Consider the following 26,673-nt stretch of genomic DNA (forward strand, 5'->3'; position numbering starts at 1 on the left):
TGATTAATCAATTTACTTGCTTATTCAAGAAGGAATGTAATAATATAAACATTTTTTTATGCTGCACATGTAGGTTCCAGAACAGATTTCCATATGAGTGCTGACAAAATTCAGTACATGTGGCTTGTCACAGTATCATGGGGTCATTTGGCAAATATTTTAACACATGCCTTTCGTGTTCTGAGTTGCTATAAAATTGAAGGTTTTCCTTTTCTGGTACAGGTGTGTAATATTTGAAAATGGATCGTTTTTATTTTCATTCTTATTTGAGGCTGGCCCTGTGGTCAATCCATTTCCGTAGATAATACCATGATAGTGGCCTCAAGTTGTGGGTATATCTCTGAGGTTCCATTTTTAAGCCAGTGACTCTCAAGCATTTTGCCACTGCAGGATACCTAAGAGATCTCTCACCCTTCCGTCACGCCCCTCAAGAATAGTTTCTCCAAATGCAGTAGCTCCCAGGGGTACTGGGGAGCATGCCTCACAGTGTCTGGGCGTGGGGTGAGGTGCAAGTGCACCCTGCCCAGATGATGTGGGGACTTCCCTGGTGGAGCAGTGGTTAAGAATACGCCTGCCAATGCAGGGGATGGGACACGGGCTCAATCCCTGGTCTGGGAAGATCCCACATGCTGCGGAGCAACTAAGCCTGTGTGCCACAACTGCTGAAGCCCACACGCCCTAGAGCCCGTGCTCCACAACGAGAGAAGCCCGTGCACCACAAGGAAGAGTAGCCCCCACTCGCCGCAAGTAGAGAAAGCCCACGCGCAGCAACAAAGACCTAACACAGCCAAAAAAAAAAAGAAAGAAAAGAAAAAAAAGATGATGAGCTCAAGACAGATGTAAGAAACTGGCCCAGGGCCGTCCAGATGGGTAAGGAGCAAGTTGGGATTTAGTCCTTGTTTCCCAAACTCCAAAGTCCCTCTCCTTCCACCACTGTGCTACCCCATACTGACCAGATGCTTGTATCTTAGATGTTCACTGTCTTAGTTCGTAACTGCTGCTCTCACAAAATACCATAGACTGGGTGGCTTAAACAAGAGACATTTATTTCTCACAGATATGACAGCTGGGAAGTCTAAGATCAAGGTGCCAGCTGATCTGATGTCTGGTGAGACCCTCTTCCTGGCTTGCAGGAGGCTGTCTTCTCTTTGTGTCCTCACATGATGGGGAGAGAAATCATCTCCTTTGTGCCTCTTTTATAAGGGCACTAATCTCATTTATAAGGGCTCCACCCTCAAGACTTAATCACCTCCCAAAGGCCCATCTCCTAATATCATCACATTGGGGGTTAGGATTTCTAATATATGGATTTGGGAGAGGGGACACAAACATTCATTCTAGAACATTCACTTTATGTTTATTTGGAGGAACTTGGATGAGAGAGAATGGTGTTTATAATGATATAAACACTTCGTTTTTCCTTTGGTGGGGACTTAGGATGTGAATGTATAAAACAAAAACCACTTTTGTCAAGTGTGCATGCCAGCTTCAGCTGAGAATCTTGGGGAACTTTATACATGACACAGAACTACCACTGCTGTTACTGCCTGGATAGTAACAAGAGCTGCTGTCCAGAGATGTCCACGGCCCAAGAACTCACTCCCATATTTCCAGATGAGTGCTAGGAGATGAGGTTCTTAAACTAAGATTCCTAATTTGGTGCCCAGCTGAAAGGAAAACCAAGGCAACAAAAGATAGACTTATATGTTGACTCCTTAAACAGTTAAGAATTGACAGAACAACCTACAGAGGAGTAGAGAATCCAAGGTGAGTAGGAAGAATGGGATCACAAACTAATTCAACGTACCTTAGCAAAAACAAAACCTATCTAAAAAGAACAGGCCTTGTTTGCCTTCTCTTCTTTAGAATACATATGTTCTGTTCATAAGAACTCTTCCATATATACATATGGAGATCATCCTGGATTATTTGGATGGGCTCAGTATAATCACAAGGGTACTTATAAGGGAAAGAAGAAAGAGGGAGCGTCAGAGGAGATGTGACATCAGAAGCTGAATCGGAGAGATGCAGCCTGAGACAGGCTTGACCAATCGTTTCTGGCTTTGAAGATGATGGAAGGACCATGAGCCAAGGAAGGCAGGCAGCCCCTAGAAGCTGGGAAAGACAAGAGAATAGAGTCTTTCCTAGAGCTTCCAGAAGGAACCAGCCCTGCCCGTACCTTGACTTTAGCCCAGTGAGAACCATTTCAGACGTCAGACCTCCAGAAAGGTAAGATAATAAATATGTGTTGTCTTAAGCCACTAAGTATGTGGTGATTTGTAACAGCAGCCATAGGAAACTTATACAGTCCCATAGAGTTTTTCCTTGTACTGGCAGAATGATGTCCAGCTTCATGTAGCTTTACAGTAGCCTTCAGGGCCTGGCCCTTGCTCATCTCCTGTCTCACCTCCCTGGGACCCTACCCAGCTCTCTGTGATCCAGTCAATCTGGCCTTTCAGCATCTTCTGACTTAAAATGTTTCCTCTCTCTCCACGCACCCCTGCAGCTCATTATCTCTTGTTCATCCTGCAGATCTTAGCTCCAAGTTTCACAGGGACATCCATTTGAGAAATGTTTATAGAGTTCTAGGCACTATTCTAGGGGCTGGGAATAGAGAACAAAGCAGGAAGGGTCTCTGCTGTCCCTAGGAGGGGTGGAGGAAGACCACAAATAAGCACCCAAATGATTAAACAAGGTCATTCCAGAGAGTGATGACCAAACAGGGTGCTGAGTTAACGGGCAATTTTAGGTGGCTGTCCGGGAAGGCCTCTCCAAGAGAAGATGTCTGAGCTGAGACCTGAGTGATGAGCAGAACTCCTTCCTCAGAGGGCCTCCCCTAAAGCCACTTCCTATCAGCTCTCCTTGAATGTTTCTGTCACAGTGCTTACCTGGTCTTATGGACTGAACTGTGTCCTCTCCAAATTCATATGTTGAAACCCGAAGCACTAAAGTGACTGTATCTGGAGATGGGGCCTTTGTGGAGGTAACTAAGGTTACATGGAGTCATACGAGTGCAGCCCCAATCCAAAATGACAGGTGTCCTTATAGGAAGAGAAATGCTTGTGCACAGAGGAAAGGCCATGTGAGGACACAGTGAGAAGGTGGCCACCTGCAGGCCAAGGAAAGAGTTCTTATCAGAAACCAACCCTGCCAACACAACACCCTGATCTTGGACTTCCAGCCTCCAGAACGGTGTGAAAATGAATTCTTGTTTAAGCCTCCAGGTCTGTGGTATTTTGTTATAGCGGCCTGAGCTAGTACATCTGGTTTGTAAACCTACGTCAGCCAGACGACTGTCAGAGCCACCAGCTAGTCTCCCAGCCTCGGCTTCACCTCTTGTCCCTCCTACCGCCCAGTCTCTGCACAGTAGTCAGAGAGAACTTCCTGAAATGTAGATCACATTGTGTCACTCCCAATTCAGACTCATTAGCACCACACAGAAGAAACTCCAAATTCCAAATTGTGGCCCCTCGGTCACTCAGACCTTTCTCCCCTCAAAAACACCCACCAAAGAGGCCCCTCCTGTTCCCCAGGCACCAAGCTCCAGCCTCAGGGTCTTTGCACTTGACCTTCCCTCTTCCTGGAGCACATTCCCCGTCTCTGCACGGCTGTCATCTTCTCAGATCTCCACCCCGCCCTCACTCATCCCACCTTAAGTGGAGCCCTCCCATCATGGTCTCATTACCCTGATCTAGTCTCCTTGGTTTTCACTGCCCGAAACTGTTTTTTTTTTTTGCATCCTTGTGGGTTCCCACTGCCACCCCCCATCCCCTTATGGGGCAGGGACTCTGCCTTGCCCGCTGTTGAGCCCCGAGCACAGCTGGCTGTTGAAAATACAGGTGTATGAGGTGGCATTTGGGGGGCGGCGGGTCTGAAGGACAGGGGGCCAGGCCCTCTAGGGTCCATCACAGAGCTGCCGCGGAGCTCCGTGCTCCCCTTCCTCATCTGCGGGAAAGGGGACAACAATGGTTGCCCAGAGGCTCCACAGAGTTACAACTAGGAAAGTAGGAAGTACCGGATAAGGATTTGCTAAATAAACAGTATCTCAGGGGAGGCCTCCCGACACCCGAAACTAGGTCAGTTCCATGTTAGACGCTGTTCTAACTCCCTGCTCTTCTGCCCCGGGGCCGCTGCCCAGAAAAAACACCCAAGGCGCCCATTAATTTGAATTGCATCTCCGCCCCAATCAGTTCTCAGGATGGGTGCGTCCCGGAACCGCTTGGCCCTTTATTGGCTCCACCCCGCGGCCCCAGCCCGGCGGGGACCGCGCGCCCGCTTCAGGGGCGGCCCCGGAGGCCAGAGCCGAGGGTCGCCGCCGCCCGGCCCGACGTGGCGCCGCCACCGCCCCCGGTGCCGACGCTCGCGGGCGTAGCCAATGGCGGCCTCTCCCGAGCGGCGGGCGCGGCCTCCGGCCGCCAGAGGGCGCCGCGCGGGGGCAGCGGAGCCACCGCCACCACCGGTCGCAAAGGGAAGCTGCAAGCAAGCGCCCAGGCCGCCGCCGCCGCCGTTGCCCGCTCACCGCGCGCCACTGCCTGCCCGTCGGCGCGGCCGTCTCCGCAGGTAGGTGGGCGCCACTGGGCCCCGCCGCCCGCCTGGCCCGCGCGCCGCCCTGATTCCCCGTCCAGCGCCCCCGCCCGGCGCGCGCCCGCCGCCGCCTCGTGCTCGCGCGCGGTCGGTAACGGACGCCGGGCGGGGGAGGGGCGGCGCGCTTGGCCCCCCGCGGCGAAGCGGCGGCCCTAGGGGCGGAGGGCTCGGCCACAAAGGGCGCGCGGCCCCGGCGGAGGGGCGGTCCGAGCGCGCGCCGCCGCCCGGGCCCGGCGGGCGAGTCGACGGAGGCGGGCGGGTCCCGGTCCCCTCCCTCCCTGGGGGCGGTGCGGGGCTCACCCTGGGGGCGCGTCTCCGCCAAGTGGGGTGCAGAGGGCTGCCGCTCCCTCCGTCCCAGCATGTGTTTCCGTTGGCAAAATACCTCCTCTCTGGTTAACTAAAAAAAAAAAAAAAAAAAAGATTCTTTTTTTCCTATTTTTTGTATCTGATTCGGTGATCTAGGACCCCTAATTCAGTACCTTGGGTTTGGGGGCGGGAAGGATGCTCGCGGGGCTCTTGGCTCGTTTATTTCGGGTTACTCCCCACCACCACCCCCCCTTTTTTTTTTTGCCCGGGGCGCACGTCTAGGACGCGCGGCGAATGGTTTCCTGTCTTATATTGTGGATACGGAGACGGCCGGGCTTTAGGTTTCTTTTCCCCACCCTTAAAGAATGAAGACCTGTCAGGTCTCATTAGGGTGAATTTCCTGTTGGGGACGGTCATTGCAGGGGTGTGGTCCAGCTGGAAAGCTTCGGCTGGTCCCGAGAGGTTGTGTCTGCACCCTGATTGGGTGAATTTTTCTGGAGTCGGGTACTTTCCCCGTCCCCGCATATGTGGTTAGGTATTTAAGAACCAAGGGTCTGCCTAAAGGCGATGTGAGCTGCCCAGGAAGGTGGCCACTGATAGCAAGGGACTCTTGAGCTCTTGGAATGTGGCTAGACCCAATGGAGATGCGCTCCCAGTGAAAAAGACACACCTGATTTTAAACACTTAGTATGGAAAAAAAAGTAAAATACTTCATTCGTAATTTTTTTCTACTTAAATCGTACAGGTTGATATGATAATGTTTTCAACATATTGGGTTAATGCAAATATATTATTAAAATTAATGTCACTGGTTTCATTTTACTCTTTTTTTTAACATGGCTACTTGAAAATTTAAAATTAGATATATGACTCGCATTATATTTCTATTGGACAGTGTTCAGCCAGAGCATCGGAATGGGGGCAGGGGTAGCTGGGAGCCTATGGCATCTGCTTATTTTTAACTGCTTTTCTGATGGCACGTGGCCTCCTCTCTCTTAGCCTGTCAAGGAACCCCCTGCTTCTTCCTTCTCACCCTCAACTGAACTGTCGAGCTGATTGCTTAATGAGGATCTTGTTCTAATTTGCAGAATAATTTAAATTAGTGGACAGAACTTTCTTTGTTGAAAAAAATGTCTGTATACTGTGTATTGTAGTCTGGAAATAGTTGTGTAAGATTCGTCTCAGAATCAGATCATGAGCTATCAAAGCTGAATATTTTCAATATTTGAGTGTGTGATGCAAAGAGCATGTTAATTTTCAGGGCCTCTGCCACCTAAATGCCTTCCTCCAAGTTACTGTGGCTTTTTCTTGGGCGCTTGTCATACCCTGACCTACACTCTTTTCCCTTCCCAGCCCTCAGATGCTGTCAGTTTTTGCCAATAAATATGGTGGTTGTCAACCATATTGTCCCCTAATTCTTAATTTTGATTAACTGTAAAACTTGCCAGTTTGGGAGGGTTAAATCAATGTTAAGTGGGAGAGAATCAATTCCTATAAATCCTCAACTTTAGGAATGGTGAGAGTGACTTTTGGAAAGTTGTGAGCATTCCAATAAAGGACAAGGTAGAAACAATATGTCTGTATTCTGTTGCCTTGATTACTCTAGAAGGGCTTTCGAGAGAAAGTATGATGTGTGGAGACGACTTCCAGATAATATCTTGAGGTGGTTTTTTTTGGTTTGTTTTTAAATGAAAATACTTTTTCTCTGGAATCTTAGGGTTGGAAGTGAAATTTGTTTTCTCCAAAGTGTGATGTGTTTACAAATCAAGAGGAAAACTTTAGATAGTATTTTTAGGGGGAAGAAATAGTAAAACATTAATCCAGAAGTTTAAAAGTTTATGCTTGTGACAATACATCTGTTTTATTTTTATTTTAAATTTTATTTTTTTAATTTATTTTTGGCTGTATTGGGTCTTCGTTGCTGCACACGGGCTTCCTCTAGTTGCATGGAGCGGGGGCTACTCTTCCTTGCAGGGTGCGGGCTTCTCCTTGCGATGGCTTCTCTCGTTGCGGAGCACGGGGCTCTAGGCATGCGGTCTCAGTAGTTGTGGCTCGCGGGCTCTGGAGCGCAGCCTCAGTAGTTGTGGCGCACGAGCTTAGTTGCTCCGCGGCATGTGGGATCTTCCCGGACCAGGGCTTGAACCCATGTCCCCTGCATTGGCAGGTGGATTCTTAACGACTCTGCCGCCAGGGAAGTCCCAATACGTTTGTTTTAATTCATACACACATGAAGCATATTAAGTGGAGGTGAAAATTTTCTTTGATATAAAGAAACAAGGCCACCTGTCCTTACCAGGTTTTGCCCCAACAAGAAATTTGCTTTTTAATTTTATTATGAGTTTAACGATGTGTTTTTAGTTAATCGATTACTATTAATTTCACATATCTTTCAAAGCTTTGGGAACCAGGTAATGGATGCAGTAAGAGAGAGGCAGAAATTTTTCTGTTTCACAAATAAGGAAGTGGAACCTTTGTATTTTATTAGAATACCTGAGTCTGGAGCAGGAGAGTGATCTGGCACTTCAGAATACCTCCTCTGCAGTCCTGGACGTGTCACTGGGCGCCCCTGGGCAAGCTGTTTGGAAGATTTCACATCTTTCTTGTTCATTCCTCCCATACAGGGTTCCTGTATGAGGTGAGATGTTCCCTGGGCCTTAGGAGGGCTGGGCCCTATAATGGGCACCTGGCACATGTTACTATATCTGACAGCAAGTTCAAAATGGATAGCTCGGGGGCAGGGGTGGGAGTGTGGCAAAAATATGAAATTTCCGTCTTGATGTCGTTTAGCACAGCCTTCATCATGGGAGTTTTGTTTTCAGTGAAAGGGGAAAACTGTCTCATAAAGTATCCAGTAGGAGTTTGAGTGTTCCAAGAAAGTGATAGAACATCTGTAATAATGTTTCCCTCCCTGGGTTTACGGTCACTGAGGGATGTAATGTATCCATGCGCTTTTGTAAGTATTACCAGAGTGCACGAACACTGCTGCAAGCTGGGGTGACAGGAACTTTAACTACTTTGCGTGCGTGTTTGTTTATGCCATTACCATGACAGGCTTGAGTCTGGGGGTAGCATTGAATACAGACTGGAAATTATAATTTTTCACTTGAAACTTAGGAATACCTTTTTAGGCAAAAATACAGGCACTGTGCCGCATTCCCTGGGTCACCTTCTCTGGTTCTGTGTGAAGATATCTCGGAAGTAAGGCTGTTTAATATTTATTCCTTGCATCTACACACGTGATGTTGTGGGCGGAGCATATTTCCATTCAAAGCTCTGGCCCCGGAGTGCTATCCTAACTCTCTGTGTCCACACCGTGGACACCCTCTGCTTGTCTGAGTTGCTTTAAATCATGTCCCTTGCACACGTCATCGTGTGTGCCTGCGTGTGCAGAGGCGTGTGTTTGTCCTGTTCCTCTCGAGTGGCTTTGACGTGCCCACCTGTCTGTCGCAGCTGCATGTGTTTTTCAGAGCCCAGCCCAGGGCCAGCGTAGCTGTGCTCAACCTCCTGGCATGCGCGGTGCGGAATTGCTCTGTGGATAGGAATTCAGGCTCGGAGCCAGCGTGGCCGGCTCGGCCACTTCCAGGCTGTGTGATCCTGGACTGTGCGCCACTTCTCTGTGCTTCCGTTTCCTCTTAAGTACCTACCTCGCAGGGTTCTTAGGAGGATTAGATGATTTAATATGTGTAAAGAACTTCGAACAATACCCGGTGTCCACTAAGAGGCTTCAGTGTTAGCTATTATTTCCATCTCTACCGGATATTGTAGTCACATTTTGTTTCCTTGGTGTTTTCTGATAAGGGGAGCTAGTTTATGAAGTTACCATGTAAGGCCAAAATTTCACAGTTTAGCATTTCATGGTTTAGTGATAGCTTTGTACTGGACTTCACTATAATGGGTTCCACCTAACAAGTACGGAATAAATATGTAAGGAATTATACTGGAGAACCAGGGGACCTTTGCTCCTGTAAAGCTTCAGAGTGAGTAAGGAACTTAAAATCAGCTGGTTCCAGAAAGGTGATATATGTTCCAGCTTGCAAGAGTTTAGTTAATTGAATGAAATTCCTATCTGAGTTTCTGGCATATTTTATTTATTTATTTTTACTGTTCAAAGCTCCCACCCCCATCTCTTTTCCTTTTTGTTTAAGGAGAAGAAGGTGTGGCTGACTTGCTTTTCCCCTGTTGGCAATGAATGAAACCCTTCACCGCACTCCTTGAGCTGCTTACGGTTTCAGGTTTTTCTCTGTCACTGTCTCTGGTTGATTCCCACCCTATTGATTTACTCCCTGCTTTGCTCCCTAAGGAGGTGGGGTCCACCTCAGCCGGCCCTGCTGGCCTCTGGTCACATCCTCTTGGCCCCGTCCTTTGGTTTGTCACGCTTGCCTTGAGTGAACAGCTGTACCAGGTACTTTATACGGAGCGTCGTCTTTACGCTTGGCCACTTCATTCATTCTTCATTCAAGTTTTCATTGACTTGGACCCAGAGAGTGTAAGGTGATCAGGACTAAGAAAGATAGGGGGCCCCTGGAAGGGAATGATGGGGTGAGAGTGGGGTGTGGTGACAGAGTTGGGGGGGAGGGACGGCCTTTAAAGCTGACACTGAAGCCAAGACTCTGGGGTGAAAGGCCCGTGCAGATCTGGGGAGAGTGTCGTGGCCAGAGGGAACAGCAGGCACGAGGTCCCAGAAGCACAGAGCCCTTGACTCATCCCAGGAACCCACAGGAAGAAGGCCAGTGCGACGGGCTGGGTGAGGGCGGCGTCACAGGCAGGAGTCTAGATTTGATTCTGGGTGCCCAGGGGACGCCAGCAGAGGATTTTAAGCAGGGCTGCAATAACCAATTTGTGCTTTTAAAGAGCATTCCTTTCAGTTTTGTGTGGGAACTGCATGGGGGAGGGGACAGTGGAGAGGATAGGGAGCTGAGAGCAGAGGTGGGAGAGGAGAGTATTTCGACATCCACCTGCGGCTCAGGCGGAGGTGGCAGAGGAGGCTTGAGAACTGACAGATTTGGGGTGTCCCGCGTGTATTTTGACGGTATCACTGATGGAGCCTTTGTCGGTGGATTGACTGGATGTGGTGAGAGAATGGTTTCCGGTTTGAGCAATTGGCCAGAAGGTGGTTTTAGTGCTAAGAAGGTAAGTTTGGGCAAAAGGTTAGTCTTGGGAGGAGGGCATAGGATTAGGGGGCATTCTAGTTAAAAACGGTGAGTAAAGGTCACAAACTGACCCAGAATTTTGTATGCGCCTTATGCATATCAGTGTAGGATAGAAGGCCTTTTTGTAAATGGTGTTTGGGCAACTGGTAGCTATCTGGGAGGGAAATACACACACACACACACACACACACACACATATCCAGTTTATGAAAAAAAAATTTTTTAATGGAACAGTGAGAATAGTAGAAGAAAACGTGGAGAATTATTTTATGATCTCAGTGGTGCAGGCATTTCTGAGTATGTCAAAATCCAGAAGCCATAAAAATAAGTATTGATAAACTCAGCTACTTAAAAATAAAACTTTTGCTATCAAAAAGTACCAAAACTGGGACTTCCCTGGTGGCGCAGTGGTTAAGAATCCTCCTGCCAATGCAGGGGATACGGGTTCCATCCCTGATCGGGGAAGATCCCACATGCTGCGGAGCAGCTAAGCCCGTGCACCACAACTACTGAGCCTGCGCTCTAGAACCCGTGAGCCACAACTGCTGAGCCCACGTGACACAACTACTGAAGCCCGCGCACCTAGAGCCCGTGCTCCGCAGCAAGAGAAGCCACCGCAGTGAGAAGCCCGCACACCACAATGAAGAGTAGCCCCTGCTTGCTGCAACTAGAGAAAGCCTGTGTGCAGCAGCAAAGACCCAATGCAGCCAAAAATATATATATATATTACCATAACCAATGTCAAAAGATTGACATCACATTGGAGAAAATAATAATAACATCACAAAGGACTGCTTTCCTCAACACATAAAGAACTTCCATAAGTAAGAAAAGCCCAACCTGGAAGAAAAATGGGTGAAGGAAATGAAACAGTTCATGGAAAAGGAAGTGCAAACAGCTCTTAAATCTGAGGAGGTGTTCGGCCTCACTAATGATAGACTAGAACAAGCAGGACCCCAACCACAGTTGTCACACTGTTTCTCGTCTCCCTGACAGTGATGGAAACATCTGATAATTTCTTGGTGAAGGGGTAAAATAGGAACCCTCATGCACTGGTGGTGGGTAGGGTCATCTGGTAAAGCTTGGCAGTAGCTGGCAAAATAAAGAGATGTACATACCCTTCCTCCTACGGAAATTCTTTGAGGATATGCATGTATGAGATGTTCTGTGTACCTGGTGAACTTTTAAAGATTGGAAACAACCGGAATGTCTGTGACTAGGGGGCTGGTGATGTTATGGGGCAGCCATATCACGGAGCACATTGCACGGCTGTTAAAGGTAATGCAGCTTGATACGTGCTGATATGGACTGACCTTTAAGATACGAGGTACCAATCGAGAAAAGCAAGGTGCAGAACGCGTTAGGAGCCCCAGTTTGTATAAAAAATAACGTATGCACAGGATATTTTTAACTTTTTATTTTGAAATAATTATAGACTCACAGGAAATTGCAAAAGTCGTATATAGAATCCCATGAACCCTTCATCTGCTTCCCCCAGTGGTGCCATCTTACCTAACCGTAGTGCAATAGCAACGTCAGGAAAGTGACATTCACATAATACTGTTAACCAGACTACAGACCTGACTCAGTTTTACATTGACTCGTGTGTGTATGTGCGCGCGCGCGCCTGTGTGTGTGTGTGTGTGTGTGTGTGTATCTATGCAGTTTTATCCCATGTATAGATTCATGTAACTACCATTACAATCAAGATACAGCTTGGTTCACACAGTGTCTTTGTCAGGACACAAAAACAGATTGGTGACAATGGTATTGACTGATTGCCTTCACAGGGCAAATGGGTGGTTGAATGACAGGGTTGGGAAGGCGACATTCCTTTTCACTGTCATAATATTTAAACTCCTGCTCTCCGAACAGTGTGTGATGTCTGGACACCCAAGTAGAACTACCAGGTAGAGGGTATCTAGCAAGCTCTGCCAGGGGACAGACGTCGGGAGTTGTCGGACCCTAGATGAGTGTATTTAACATCTGGGCAGAGCAGGAGGTCCCTGAGGGGAGAGGGTGCCTGGGGGAGGGGGGTCTGATGACACCCCAGGGCCCTCACGTTTAGAGGTCAGCTGGAGATGAAGCCCCTGTTTTGAGGAGACAGTGGACACCTGTCATGTGCTGCTGAGTTTGAAGAAGGAAAGTGATTGTTGGATTAACTTTATCAAATACTTTCTCACTTGAAAACTGAGGCCAGATTTTGTTGACTGGATCTGAAAATAAGATGGTATATAAAGCCTTTATCGTTTTCTTTTAAAATGAGATGGGGGGTGGGGAGGCTTTATTTCACAGGTAAAACTAATGTATGGTGGAAAAAAATCAGAACAATGATTCCTGGGCTGGGGGTGGGGCAAGGATTGGCTAGAGAAGGGGCCTGGGGGAACTTTCTGGAGTGACAGTGATGGTGTGTCTCACCACCGGGGTCTGGGTTACATGAGTGTATCGTTTGTTAAAAGTTGCCTTAAATTGTGTGCATTTTACCTTAAAAAACTGTAAATAAATGTGGAACCCCAGGTAATGATATGTATGCTGAAGTGTTTAGTGGTAAATTATAATTGATGTCTGCTACTCAGTTTGCAGTTTACCAAAATTGGGTTGGTAGATGGACGGAAGTGTGGGCAGATGTAATAAATATAGCAAAATATTGATTGTAGGATATAGGTAGTATAGAGATATATGTTGTTCATTGTAAAAAAAATTTGTGTGTAAAATTCTTCATAATAAAATTTAGGGGGAAAATCTACAGAACATGAAATGCCCTGCCATATTATGTTTAGACATCACCTGATGTTATGTCCTCAAATCTTTAAACATTTAAAGGAGGCATGGTATTTCATGCTGCTAAGAATCTGCGTCTTATTTTCTCTTAATCACTTGCTTGAGTTGTCAGCTCTCTTCCACCTGCCCTTTGTCCTTAAGAGGGCAAGGTTCAAGGCTTTTCGAGCACTTTCTGGGGGAATAGCTCTAAGGCTCTTAACTTGGCGGATTATCGTTACCCCGGAGTTCCTTCTGAGCCAACAGATTTACTTTTTGAGTGAACCTCAAACTGATTCCCCACCCCACCAGACAGGGGTTGGGAGACATGTGTCCCTCACGGAAGGAGAGGGGATGCTTCTTGTCTTTGGCTTCACTTCTTTTCTCCCAGTCCCTCTGGCCTGACCGCCCTGGACCCCCAAGTGCAGCTCTGGGTGCCTTTGAGTTCTAAGGTTCTGACTCTGTTTTAAGTAAAATGGAAGAAAAAGGCTGGGTGACCCGGTAAGTCATCTTTCTAAGGAAGGGCTCAGAAGCTACGTAGAGTTCTTTTTTTTTTTTTTAATATTCTTTTTTTTTTTTAAACCCCACATTTGTTTATTTATTTATTTTTGGCTGCGTTGGGTCTTCGTTTCTGTGCGAGGGCTTTCTCTAGTTGTGGCAAGCAGGGACCACTCTTCATCGCGGTGCGCGGGCCTCTCACTATCGCATCCTCTCTTGTTGCGGAGCACAGGCTCCAGACGCACAGGCTCAGTAGTTATGTCTCATGGGCCCAGTTGCTCCGCGGCATGTGGGATCTTCCCAGACCAGGGCTCAAACCTGTGTCCCCTGCATTAGCAGGCAAATTCTCAATCACTGCACCACCAGGGAGGGCCTGTAGACTTCTTTTAATACTTTATTTCTTTTCCCAGAGATCATTTGTTTACAAGGTTAAAAAAAAAAAAGTTTTAAAGGTTTGCAGTGAAAAGACACTGTCCCACCCCTTTCCCTGAACCCCTGGGTTTCTCTCACTGCTGTAGCTTTCTGTGATCCCATCTGGAGCTATTTTGTGTATACACAAACAAATATGAACATATACCCATTCCCCCTTTTAAAATAACAGAACAGGGTCTTACTGTGGACACTTGCACTTTGCCTTTTTTTCCCTCCAGCACAGTTTATTCAACCATTTCCTTTTTGACAGGCATTGAGTTAATTTCCCATCTTTTTTCTCTTAGAAATAGTGCCTCTTTAAAGAACCTTGTAAATATTCATACGTATGAATTAAACAATTTTTTATTATGGAAATGGCCAGACATGTTCAAATAGAAGAATGAACCCCACATACCCTCCCCTCATCCAGCTGGAGCAGTGTCCCATGTTTTTGCTACTCTTGTTTCATGCTCACCCATTTACCCCCCTTTAAGCTAGACTATCTTAAAAACAAATTCCAGAAACAATGCTGTTTTACTTCAGTATAATGGGCTTTTTAAACTTTTAATTCTGGATAATTTCAAACATAGTATTTTAAGGCAAATACCAGGTACACATGTAAACAGTAATACTTCAGTAAAGTAACCAGCTTTTAGATGCAAGATCAAAATATTTAGAACTGACAAATATTTAAAAGGCAAAAAGCAAAAGCTACAAACTTCTAGTTATCAGATAAACAAGTGCTAGGGATATAATGTACCATGTGATAAATATAATTAACACTGCTGTATGATATATATGAAAGTTGTTGAGAGAGTAGATGAGTTCTCATCACAAGGGAAAAAATTTTTTTTTCTATTTCTTTAATTTTGTATTTATATGAGAAGATGGATGTTCACTAAACCTATTATGGTCATCATTTCATGATGTATGTAAGTCAAATCATTATGTTTTACACCTTAAGCTTATACAGTGCTGTATTTCAATGATAATCTCAATAAAACTGGAAGGAGAAAAAATAAAGGACAAAAAGTATTAGCACCAGTTATGAGCCTCCAGGGTATTCCAGCCTCCCTCCCCACTCTACACTTTGAAAAAAGGTAGACTTAAAAATAAAACTTGCTTACAAATGGTAAGCAATAATGAAACGAAAACATTTCAGCTCCGTACTTGAAACATGGGTGCCATTTCCCTGTCACGTGGGTCCAAGTACATGGTTTATGTGACACGATGTCCTCTCAGCATTAGCTCTCAGTAGTCCTCATCCAGGAGTGACTGTGTGGACCCCCCAGCCCCTCCCCACCCCCGCCAAGGGACATTTAACAATATCTGGAGACACTAGTTTGTCACAACTGAGGGGAGGCATCCAGTGGGTAGAGGCCATCCAGGCACCCACTGGCATCCAGTGGGTAGAGGCCAGGATGCTGTCAGCATCCTGCAGGGCACAGGACAGCCCTCCGTACCAGAGAACTATTTGGCCTGAATGGCTGAGGTTGAGAAACCCTAGTTTAGGACATTGGGAGACGATGTTTTATCCGAGATCTCTTCTCTGTGGTTCTCCCGTTGCTTTCTGAGAACTGCTTAATGAACGTCGACTAGTCAGGTTAAATACTCACAGTGTGGACATTTGCCAGTGTTACATCGAAGGTAAACCCTTACCTCCAGAAAATTCCAGTTAAAGTAACTTCACTTAGATCCTTATTCTATCAGTTGTACGAAGAAGGATTGTTTCAAAAAACACAGATAAGGTTTAGACTGTGCTCACAAGGAAGTCAAAACCCCTCAGAGGCAAGCGGACGTGAAACCATTTTGCTTCTGGAAAGCTTCCAGAAGCAAAACAAGGCCAGGACTGTTCTCGTGGCTGCTTCCGTGTGCGTAGAGACAGACTGGGAACAAAACCTGTCGTCGAAGGAAGGAAGGTGAAATGGGGAGAGAGAGATGACTTTAGCGTGGGGATTGTTCAGGAGGGGCCTACAGCGTCTGCGCGGCTATTAAGTGGAGAGAGCAGAGTGTGGAAGCCCTCTGCTCGCGGCACACGAGACGGTGGGGACCACAGACACAACTCAGGTGGTGTCCTCGGCGTCCAGGACCCTAGTCAAGGCGGTGGAGATGGACGTGTCCACAGCTAATTGTGTGACAAGACCTAGATTATGGGTGTTTTAACTGGGGTCCAGGAGCCCCGTGCCTCGTGTAATTTCTTGCCTGTTTCTTTCCAGATTTCTCCTTTAGAAAGTGGATGTGTGGGATAACATGTCCAGTGTGTCCGAGGAGAGAAGAAAAAGGCAGCAGAACATTAAGGAAGGACTACAGTTTATACAGTAAGGGCTCATTGCGTGCCTCATGTTCTCGTCATGGAGTAACTCCTTTTGGTGTGGCTCTGCACGTAGCAGGGATTAGGAAACCTTTAGTTACGTTTCAGAAGTCCTGTTCTTTTGGGTTAGAAATTAGATATTTTTGTTCCAGCAGTATTTTCTGCTCTTGGACATTGATTTCTTTGTGTTCGGAACTGGATCTTGCTGTCGCTGATTTTTAGGGCTGAAATCCTTAAGTATCCTCTAAAATGTTAGACTGAGGAATTTGAACCTAATCTCATAAGAACAGTTCTGATGAGTGAAAATCAACATCTGTCAGCACACAGGGCTTTTGTGATCACACTCTTTCTGTTAAGAAGCTCGGTCTCTAACTGGCCTTCATGAAGCACGTCAGTGACAGGACCACAGCCCGGGTGGCCATGTCCAGGCAGAAAGGCCTCTTTGTCCCTCCTGGGAAGGGGACATTCTTCCCCTCTGTTCTATAGTAAATTGAATCAAATAGTACTAGTGGTTCTATGCTATTTTAAAACTTTTTCAGCATTTGAAGAATTAGGCTGTCTTTAATTAGGAGTAGATTTGCAGGGAAAATGTTATACTTAAGAAAATACAAACGAATAGTTTTAGATTTTTTTTTCATGACTACAGTTATATGTGAATAATGGTCATAAAGGAGAAGTAGGTCTTTAAAATGTGCTTTGAACCAGTGGTGAGCTCATGAGAACCTCAGTTTTTTTTTTTGTTTGTTTGTTTTTTTTTGTGGTACGCGGGCCTCTCACTGTTGTGGCCTCTCCCGTTGCGGAGCACAGGCTCTGGACACGCAGGCTCAGCGGCCACGGCTCACGGGCCCAGCCACTCCGCGGCATGTGGGATCTTCCCGGACCGGGGCACGAACCCGTGTCCCCTGCATCGGCAGGCGGACTCTCAACCACTGCGCCACCAGGGAAGCCCGAGAACCTCAGTTTTAAGATGACTCCTGGGTGAACAAATCCTGATAAGAACCTGATCATCAGAATTGATTTGTTTCTTCTTCTTAGGTCACCGCTGTCGTATCCAGGAACACAGGAACAGTATGCGGTAAGGACTCAGGGAAGGTCTGCTTGAGAACTCCACAAGTAGCCTGTGAACTGCCACATGTAGCCTGGGTTGGCAAACCCAGATGTGGCCCCCTGTCTGTTTCATAAATAAAGTTTTATTGGAACACAGCCACACCCATTTGTCAATGTGTTATCTGTGGCTGCTTTCACGACATGGTGGTTGAGACAGAGACCTTATGGCTCACAAAGCCTCAAATCCCTACTATCTGGGCATTTACAGAAAAAGTTTGCTGACCCGTGTGTATATAAGACAACGTTGTTTTTTTCCGGCGTACTTGGACAGTTGTCCTATTTTTTCTTTTCTCTATTAGTGCAGTTTTGAATTAATTTCTTTTGAGCCCCTTGACAATTACATTTAGGCTTTCATTTCATCGTAAATGAGGGGGACAGAATATGCTGAGAGGGAGAGTGCAGAGTATCTTCTGTTCTTCCTTAGAAGAGAAGTTGTAACAGAAGTAAAGAGGTAACTGGATAATTAGGGGAAAGAGCTAGAGAGGAATCTAGTTAGAGAGAAAGCCCAGCTGACTGGGTCTTGGACCAAAGGCCCTCAGTTCTGCAGACTGTTAGTTCCCCTGTGGCTTTGCATCTCTGTGGGTTTTGGTGCTACTGAATGTCACTCCTTTCTCTCTGCCTCCCTCCCTCCCTCTCCGTTCATTTCAGTCTCTCCCTTCCTTCCTTCCTTTTCTCCAAACAGACGTAGAACTGTAAAGTATGAGGACTAGCAATCACATGGAGCAATCCTTTCACTTTACAAACGTGCAGTTGGGGTCCAGGGAGGTGAAACGGCCTGTCTCTCAAGTCACCTCAGCTGTTAAAGGTTGATCTGGACAGTTTTCTTTATTACTTTTATCAGCTTAGACGTGAATTCGTAAAATGAGACAAAGAAGAGCTGAATAGGACTTTGATAGGAAAGGACTTTTAAAATCTTAAAGCAATGATAGAAGTCCTGAAGGAGACTTAAGAACATCTGCCCCCACCAGAAGAGTGTGTATACTTACACAGTAAGAAAAAGGTTTGCCATCCCCTCCCCATAAATCAGTAAATGACCGGAACATTTACAAAAGAAGAAACACAAATGGTCCATAAAAATGTGGAGAAGTTCAACCTCGCTGGTAATCAGATACGCAAATAAAAAAGGATACCGTTTCTCACCTAGAAATGTGTAGATTTTATGTGTGCATGCTCACGCACGTGTGCACACGTGTTGGTGGAGGTGCTCTGAAGCAAGCCGCTATAAGTATTCATTGTTGTTGCCTTTTTGGAAGACAATTTAGAAATACTAGTCAGAAGCCTTAAAATCCTCGTTCCACTTGTAGGAATTTAACCCAGGCACAGAGTTGGCAATGTCAGCAAATATTGACAAGGTGCTTTTGCAGCACTTCTCTTAATAATGAGACATTGAATTTTTTCTTGGAAAAAGCAAGCAAGATGAAACACTAGCTGAAATAGCAATGACTTGGCCTGGATTTGATCATTTCTTACAACAGTGCTTCTTGCTCTGTCAAATTATTTCCTCTGAAGTTTCAGATACGAAAATTAAAATTTGCTTACACTCTGACTTGTTCTTTAAGGGTTTCAAGTGGTAACTTTCTTTTTCTTAGGTATATTTACGTGCTCTTGTGAGAAATCTTTTTAACGAAGGAAATGATGTTTATCGGGAACGTGATTGGAACAACTCTATGAGCCAATATTCAGAAGCTTTGAGTATAGCTGATTATGCAAAGTCTGAAGAAATTTTAATCCCTAAAGAAATCATTGAAAAACTATATATAAATCGTATCGCTTGCTATTCTAATATGGTGAGTTGTGGGTTTTTTGTTGTTGTTTTTTTTTTTTGGCGGTACGCGGGCGTCTCACTGTTGTGGCCTCTCCCGTTGCGGAGCACAGGCTCCGGACGCGCAGGCTCAGCAGCCATGGTTCACGGGCCCAGCCACTCCGTGGCAATGTGGGATCTTCCCGGACCGGGGCATGAACCCGTGTCCCCTGCATCGACAGGTGGACTCTCAACCACTGTGCCACCAGGGAAGCCCGAGGTGTGATTTTTAAAGCAATGTTTCTAGAGAGAAAAAAGGTTTTCAATAACATAGTATACTGGTGAAAGTCAGTTTCCTAGTTTCAGTTTATAAGAAAGATGTATTAACTGCTTTTAGAGTGGCCTCAAGCTTTGAAAAACCAGCTTTGGCCAAATGCTTAGGGATTTAAAAATAATTTGTTTCTTAGATACTGGTCCTTGGAGATTCCCTTTTGAGTATGGCTTTTGGTGGGGGGGTGTCTGCTCATAAAAAAGTCAGCCTAGGAAGATACAGGTGTTCACAGATGGGTACAGGGTACCCATCAGGTATCTCTGCTGACAGTTTGCTTCTTAGTCAAGATTCTCTTAGGAGCTTTTTTTTTTATAGCACAAAACAGTAGTTAGCCTTCAAAAGAATTAACACAAGCTCTTCACATGTCTGAACTTAGAAAGCAATATTTTGATGTGCTTATAATTTTCACTATAGACATTCAGTAAAATTTAACCATGAATTTAAGAAAAGTATCCATGTTGTCACCTAGTCCTTTGCTAACAAGCATTCATTGATGATTTGTTTTCTATAGTATATTCCTCCTCAACTAGCTGCTTGGGAGTTACATTTCCATTTAACATTTTAATGAGCTCCAAAAAGGGGGTAGCTACAACTGGGAGGAAAATAGGACAGGCGAGTGACACATGGGGGCCTCAGCCATACCTGGAAAGTTTTATTTCTCGAAGATCTGGGGTATTTTATGGCCAGATGTCTGGGTGGTGGTTACATGGGTAGCCACGATATTCCTTCTACTTTTGTGTATTTGAAATTTCATAATGAAAATAACTTTTCAAAAGACAAATAATACCACTAACTTTCAATTTAAAGGAAGAGTCTGAATTTGTTTCCATTTGCAAGGAGACATCATCACAAGACGTGAACTGTTTGATTGCTAACTTTATTTGGTCTTCCTCACCAGGGTTTCCATGATAAAGTATTAGAAGACTGTGATACAGTCCTCAGTTTAAATGCCAGTAACTGCAAAGCTCTCTATCGGAAATCTAAGGCTCTAAGTGATTTAGGAAGGTACAAAGAGGCTTATGACGCTGTGGCAAAGTGCTCCTTGGCAGTGCCTCAGGTATGGAATTTATGTTTTAGTTCATTCATTTACATCATAACCATTTTATTGATTCTGTGTAGAGAAATGGCCTTAACAAGTTACATCTTCCAGCCAGCCACCCACCTGCTGCAGTTGGGAATAATTGCCCATAAAACAAGTGTCTTGACAGAGTATAAGTTAGAACTGTTTTGCCTCTTCGTCCTTACAGTTAGTAAATATAGCCCTCCACTAATCATATATTCTCACTTTTTTCAGGATGAACATGTAATAAAACTAACTCAAGAACTAGCTCAGAAATTGGGATTTAAAATAAGAAAAGCATATGTTAGAACTGAGGTAAGGTAGAGTTCTCTCCATAAGGTATTTTTTTGTTTTGTTTTGTAGCTTGGAGTCAGTTCTGGTTTTAAATTAGCTTCTTAATTTTCTTTCAGCTCTCACTAAAAACAGTTCCTGGGGATGGGGCTACAAAGGTAAGGTTATTACTCTTGTAAGAATCGTAATAAAAAAAAAAAAGAAGAAAAGATAGAAGCATTAGTAGTTTTGTTTCTAATATTTTTGGTTTGTGTCTATTTTGAGACCTTTTTATTCCTCAAACACAAAAGTGGCCAGAGCTTCCTGCCCTAGAAAAAGAAAACAAACAACTCAAGTAATATCTGTTACTCTCCATCAGCATTTCCTGAAGGCCAATGGAGGATTTTACAGGATTTTAATAGATGTTAGGTTTTATTAGAAAAAGTGGGTCAGGGCCACATACTAATTTTAGGAGTCATTGGGTTAAACATAATTAACAAGTTGTTTTTTAAAGGTAAGTGTTCTTAGAGCTGTGACTATGCCACTGTGAGTTGGGGAGAGAGTGGTGGCTAGACTAGTCCCTCTGGAACTAGAAGGCTCCTGACTATCCTTTGAGAAATACTGGGCCACAAGAAGCAAGTGCCAGTAGGCCAGCACCGTTTAACGCCATGTATTACAAAGGTTTACATGTTTTGTTTATTTCTGTCTTAATTGGGGAAGTCAAATGTGAGAACCTGCATTGCTCTCTTAGAGTGAGTTTTATAGCTTGCTTTATGGTTTAGAGTCCTGAAAATACTATGATCTATTATTTGGTTTAATTTCTAGGCTTTGAACTGTTCTGTGGAAGATATTGAGCCAGGTACGTTTTCACACAGATCCTCTTAATCTGAAAAGTGCCAGCCTTAGACGTTATGTACATTATAGTGTTGTCAAATAAGATTGCTGTGTGGTTATTAGTATTAAAACAAGAGTAACTTCAGAAACCACCTCTGTGCCTCTGGATGTGCCAGTGAGTGAGTGACAGTACTGGATGTCAGTGAGCAGTCGTTCGATACCCGCTGTGGCTTCACCACCCTCTAGTAGCTCCATCCAAAAGGGGCCTAGGAGTTTTGAGAAAGAAGGAGAAGTTTTCACAAGTCAATATATCTATTCCTGTGCAAAACAAATTATTTTTAGGATTACTTGTACTCTTTTATTTGAATTGCTTTCACTGTTGTATCTATTTATTTTTATAATTGCTTTCATATTTTCACCTAGCTCTTCATTTTTTCTGTTGTTGTCTATTAACACTAGTATTACATAGATACACTGAAAATAAGTGAGTACATGTCCATCCACGTTACAGATTTATTAACTCCGAGGCAAGAAGCTGTTCCTGTTGTTTCTATACCTGCATCCAGTTTTTCTCACCAAGTTGGAAATGAGCTGGCCTCAGTTCCCATTATGCCCTTAACTTCTATTTTGCCACTGCAAGTGGAAGAGTCTCTGCCATCGACAGTGTTGGCAAATGGAGGAAAGATCCCCTACAGTATGCCGGAAGCATTTTTAGATGATGGAGATATGGTCCTTGGAGATGAAATAGATGACCTCCTTGATTCTGCACCTGAAACTAATGAAACTGTTATGGTAAATTTCAGTGTGACTCCTTTCTTCTGAAGGCAGGCTTTTTTTTTTTTTAATCATAGTATAACCTGCTAGATATTTTTAGTATTGACTATAGAGTAAGCTTTGGGTTTCTTGAAAATTACTTTTGTCATTTTCCAGTGGTAACTGGTTAATTTGGTCATTTCTTTAAATAAAAAAGGGAAGCATGCTAGGAATCACATATTATGGAAACGGTAAATTTAACTTTCTGACAAAGAATAGGCATTTGACATGTAAGGCAAAATGAATTCATGGATTAAGGACTTCTCATTCCTTAAGGATAATTCTCCTGTAACCATGTATCATAAAGCAAGTGTCAGCAGACTTTGGTCCACAGGCCTGATCTGGCCCGCTGCCTGTTTTGTATGGCCCACGGACTAAGAATGGCTTTTAGATTTTTACATGGTTGAAAGAAAAAAATAATAATATTTGAAGACACATGAAAATATTTCATGACACTGTAGTAACAGAGTTGACTAGTTGTAACAGAGACTGTGTAGTCCACAAAGCCTACAATATTAATATCCAGCCCTTTATAGAAAAGTTCACTGACTCCTGCCATGAAGTATATTAAAATAGTGGCAGCAGTAGGATGATGATGGGGGGGAAGCTCAGAGCTGGTTTCCAGGGTGGGTGAAGCCAGCGATGTCCCCGTGGAGCTGACAGAGAGAAGATGTAAAAGGCAGACAGATGGGGGGTTGGTTCCTACCACTTTGATCTTGGGCAGGTTATTTCACCTTTCAGTCCCTCTGTTTTCTCATCTGTACCGTGGCAGCCCTAGTAGGATACATCTCAGAGGGTTAGGAGGATTAAATAGATGGTATATGATTTATCATAGTATAAGGCACATGGAAGCTCTCCAAAAATCCTCGCTCTGTGGGGGAGGGGCAAGGTAGTGTTCCATTTGTTCTTGTGAGGTTGTACATTCACATCTCCAGAAAGACGGTCCCCACTTTTCCAGGCTGCTCCAGCTCCCTTCTCTTCAGGACCCTTCCTTCCACTCCAGCTCCACACACATCCTCACAGTTCCTCTTTGATGAAGCCAGCTCTCACGTAGGGAATCCTAAGGAAGTTTTGAAAATGAACCATGAACGTCTTATTTGGATTACAGCAATATTAGACATCACATCTCCATCCTTTTTAAAAAGTAGGCTTGAGAAGAAATCAGCTTTGTAGCTTGGATTCTGCCACTGAGTCTTGATACTGATTTCAACTTTGTTATATAACAAAATCACCCAGTGAAGTAATTTGTTTTTATACGCTGATATTAAAAGCAGTTTGGCCCGCTTGGAACTGAGTTTCATGGACTTTAATCCGGTCTTGTTTCCTCTCCAGCCATCAGCCTTAGTCAGAGGCCCCCTCCCAACAGCCAGCGTCGCTCCGAGCATCCCCTTCTCAGCGTCTCTTTTGGGCGCCTTGCCCATCGGTGCGAGGTACGCGCCTGCACCCTCCTTCTCGGAGCTGTATCCGCCTTTGACTTCATCCTTAGAAGATTTCTGTTCTTCTCTAAATTCATTTTCAATGAGCGAATCCAAACGAGGTAAGACTCGAGCCACTTATATAAACAGTTACAGTTCATTTTCTAAAAAAGACAGTTTGGTTTGACTGTTGTTTAACTAACTCCAGATAGTTGGTACTTGAATTATTTTTATTGTAGCTGAAAATACATTGTAGGTCTAAAATCTAAACCCTCCTGTTTTAAATTCACCTGGACTTAACTGTGCCATTGTGGAGATCAAGAATCAAAGCCCTGAGAGTAGGAATGTATGTGGCACTGGTTTTTTTTGTAGGATAGTTTGTTAAGCTGGGTGTCTATTGTTTTGGGGGGTGAAATGACTTTTAATGTGTTCTCTAAAAAAGGGATACCCCATCTAAAGGGTCTTAAAGACAGGTTATCCTTTTAAATTCTGAACTAGGCAAATACTTAGTTAAGACTAATTTAAAATCAGTGTTTAAAATGATAATAGGTCCATCTATTTTAGGCTTCATCCATTGAGCTCAGCAAAGTATGCCTGGTGCCTTAGTTTTGCAAGGGATTGCTGAGGTTTTGGCCTGACTCCTGTTTCTGTAATCCTAGGCTTAATATATACTTTAAACAATAACAATAAAAATCTTCATATTTTGGTGAGGCTTTGTTATGGTTAAAGGGATAAAAATCAAAATAACTGATTTAAAGATTGACAACTGAAGAAACTAAAATTTGTGGGAGACAGAAGGGCAGAGAGAAGGTAACTGAGTGGTAGACCAAGAAAAAGAAAGTAATTGAACTTTATTGATTTTCTTAATGTTATGATGGATTCCTGCTTCATATTTTCAAAAGGAGAGGCTCCTTCCCCATTTTGAATACGAATTATTTTCTTAGTCTTTTTAACAGTCCCACTTGGTAGGCCCTGCCTTAGCTTATGTCTCTGAAAATCACTTTTTATCTAAATTTGTTTGTCTAAGGGTTATTTATGCCCTTGGTTTCTAGAGGAAAGGAAAGACTCCATAGCCCTCTTTGGTGTCAATCATGAGCAAGAAAGCTTCTTGGAATTGGGATGGGAAAATAACGTGGGAAGCCACAGTTAGCTACTAAGCCCTGATGTTCTTATTACATGATTAGAATGAAAAGGTCTGTTGAAGTTTTTTTATTATTTTAGATCTGTCCACCTCAACTTCTAGAGAGGGAACACCGCTTAACAACAGTAATTCTTCCCTTTTACTTGTAAGTGCCACTTCCTCTTTTGTAAATACGTCGCTTAAATTGCAAATAGGTCTTTTACTTAAGTAACTGAGTTATTTGAATGAACGTGACCAATCTCCCTGAAGTTTTGTGTGTGCTGTGGGAAAGAGTGCTAAAATAAGACTCTTCTGGAACATCCAGTAATAAATGCTTTGTGTTTAAGGCTGGATCTGTCATAGCAAATTAATCACAGTCGCAGGCAGTGTAAGAGGCTTTAGCACAGCTTGAACGACAAGGAAATACAAAATCAGGGCGTGAAAAACGTGTTGGCTGATGAAGCAGAACAACTACCCGTCACTTATAACAACTCATAGAGCATCCAAAAAAGTGGGGGAGGGGCTTAGAGACCCAAAAGAGGAAAATGTAGAAGGAAATGGTTTTTAAATAGAAACGCAGTAAGGACAGAATAGTCCCAACTTCAGTCTGTGCAGAATGTCTTATTTTTCAGATGCATCTGTTTCCTTCTTTAGTGATAGTGCAATATTTGTTGGCTGTTTTTTGTTTTTTTTGTTTTTTGTTTTTTGTTTTCTTAATTCTTCTTGCAGATGAATGGACCAGGCAGTTTGTTTGCTTCTGAGAGTTTCCTGGGAATGTCAAGTCACCCTAGGAATGACTTCGGAAACTTTTTTGGAAGTGCAGTAACTAAACCACCTTCTTCAGTGACCCCAAGACATCCCCTTGAAGGAACCCATGAACTGAGACAAGCTTGCCAGATCTGTTTCGTAAAATCAGGTCAGGACCAAACAAAGGAGCAGACAGGATTAAAGCAGTCAGTAACCTGAGAGTTCTTAGGAATTTGTAGATACCTGTGGAAACACCAGCCCTTGTGATTCTTCAATCTCTGAGTTCTTTCTAAAGAAGCAGCAGTTATTGATTAGGGACCTTTGGAGTCTAATAGGATAGGCCGCTGCTCTCCTTTGATAAAATTTTATGTATAGAATCATATGGAATAGAATATTTACCTGACCATAATGTTTGTGAAAATTAAAGTACTTTCTGTTGGATTATTTCATATCTTTACCCCTAAGTCAAGTGATACGAACACAATTTATTCTAAACTCGACCCAAGTTAATTTTCTTTCTTAGTTGCTTATTTAAATGCGTTCTTTACCTTTAAAAGCCGTCAAAACGCCTATGCTAATAGTTAAATGAGGGTTATGTTTTGGGAAGACTGGTGTTTTGTCCTGATCTTTGTTTTGTCTGACAAACAGCACGAAAGGCAAAAGTTACTGCCATAGCTTGTTTACATTTGGGGGTTATGAAGATGGGATTTTTTAATGGGAATTTAATAATCATAATCCATCTGCTCACATCTGCTTATAAATGTGCCTGTAAAATGAAATGATACTTTTTGTGCATATGAGCAATCCTTTTTACATCTTTTTCAGGCCCTAAGTTAATGGATTTCACTTACCATGCTAATATAGATCATAAATGTAAGAAAGATATTTTAATTGGTAGGATAAAGAATGTTGAAGATAAATCATGGAAAAAAATACGTCCAAGACCAACAAAAACAAATTACGAAGGACCTTATTACATATGTAAAGGTATATGCTATAATTACTTAATTGGTGTACATCGCCTAAGCGGGAAATGATTTGCTACATTTGTTATAATGGTTCCAGTATTACTGTAACTAGAAGTGTTTTAGGTAGAGTTAACAGAAAGTTCCTTGGATTGAGACATTAGTATTTTTTATATCATTTTTACCTTTGTTTTTAACTTGCTGTCTTGTGGGTGTTTTATAGTTATTTATGGAAATGGGGATTTCCCCAGGT

General features: G+C 43.9%; 1 protein-coding gene across 2 annotated transcripts in view; it reads left to right on the forward strand.

The window, feature by feature from the left end:
• The first annotated feature begins 4,434 nt into the window (after positions 1–4,434).
• The window catches only part of ZC3H7A (zinc finger CCCH-type containing 7A), a 34,668-nt gene continuing 12,429 nt past the window's right edge, over positions 4,435–26,673 (forward strand). The window contains exons 1-14 of one of the 2 annotated variants that reach the window (XM_082671496.1): positions 4,481–4,560; positions 7,512–7,525; positions 15,923–16,024; positions 17,053–17,092; positions 18,714–18,911; positions 20,095–20,253; positions 20,491–20,571; positions 20,667–20,705; positions 21,352–21,385; positions 21,872–22,152; positions 23,506–23,710; positions 24,810–24,874; positions 25,438–25,624; positions 26,281–26,442. In XM_082671496.1, coding sequence (XP_082527622.1) covers positions 15,957–16,024; positions 17,053–17,092; positions 18,714–18,911; positions 20,095–20,253; positions 20,491–20,571; positions 20,667–20,705; positions 21,352–21,385; positions 21,872–22,152; positions 23,506–23,710; positions 24,810–24,874; positions 25,438–25,624; positions 26,281–26,442 — 1,519 coding nt within the window. In that variant the 5' untranslated portion in view covers positions 4,481–4,560; positions 7,512–7,525; positions 15,923–15,956. Of the gene's footprint in view, positions 4,561–7,511; positions 7,526–15,922; positions 16,025–17,052; positions 17,093–18,713; positions 18,912–20,094; positions 20,254–20,490; positions 20,572–20,666; positions 20,706–21,351; positions 21,386–21,871; positions 22,153–23,505; positions 23,711–24,809; positions 24,875–25,437; positions 25,625–26,280; positions 26,443–26,673 lie in introns of both variants that reach the window. The other variant, XM_082671495.1, reaches the window with a different exon arrangement.

The sequence above is a fragment of the Grampus griseus genome (genome assembly GCF_964374135.1).
Source record: "Grampus griseus genome assembly, chromosome: 14".
Taxonomy (NCBI): Eukaryota; Metazoa; Chordata; class Mammalia; order Artiodactyla; family Delphinidae; genus Grampus; species Grampus griseus.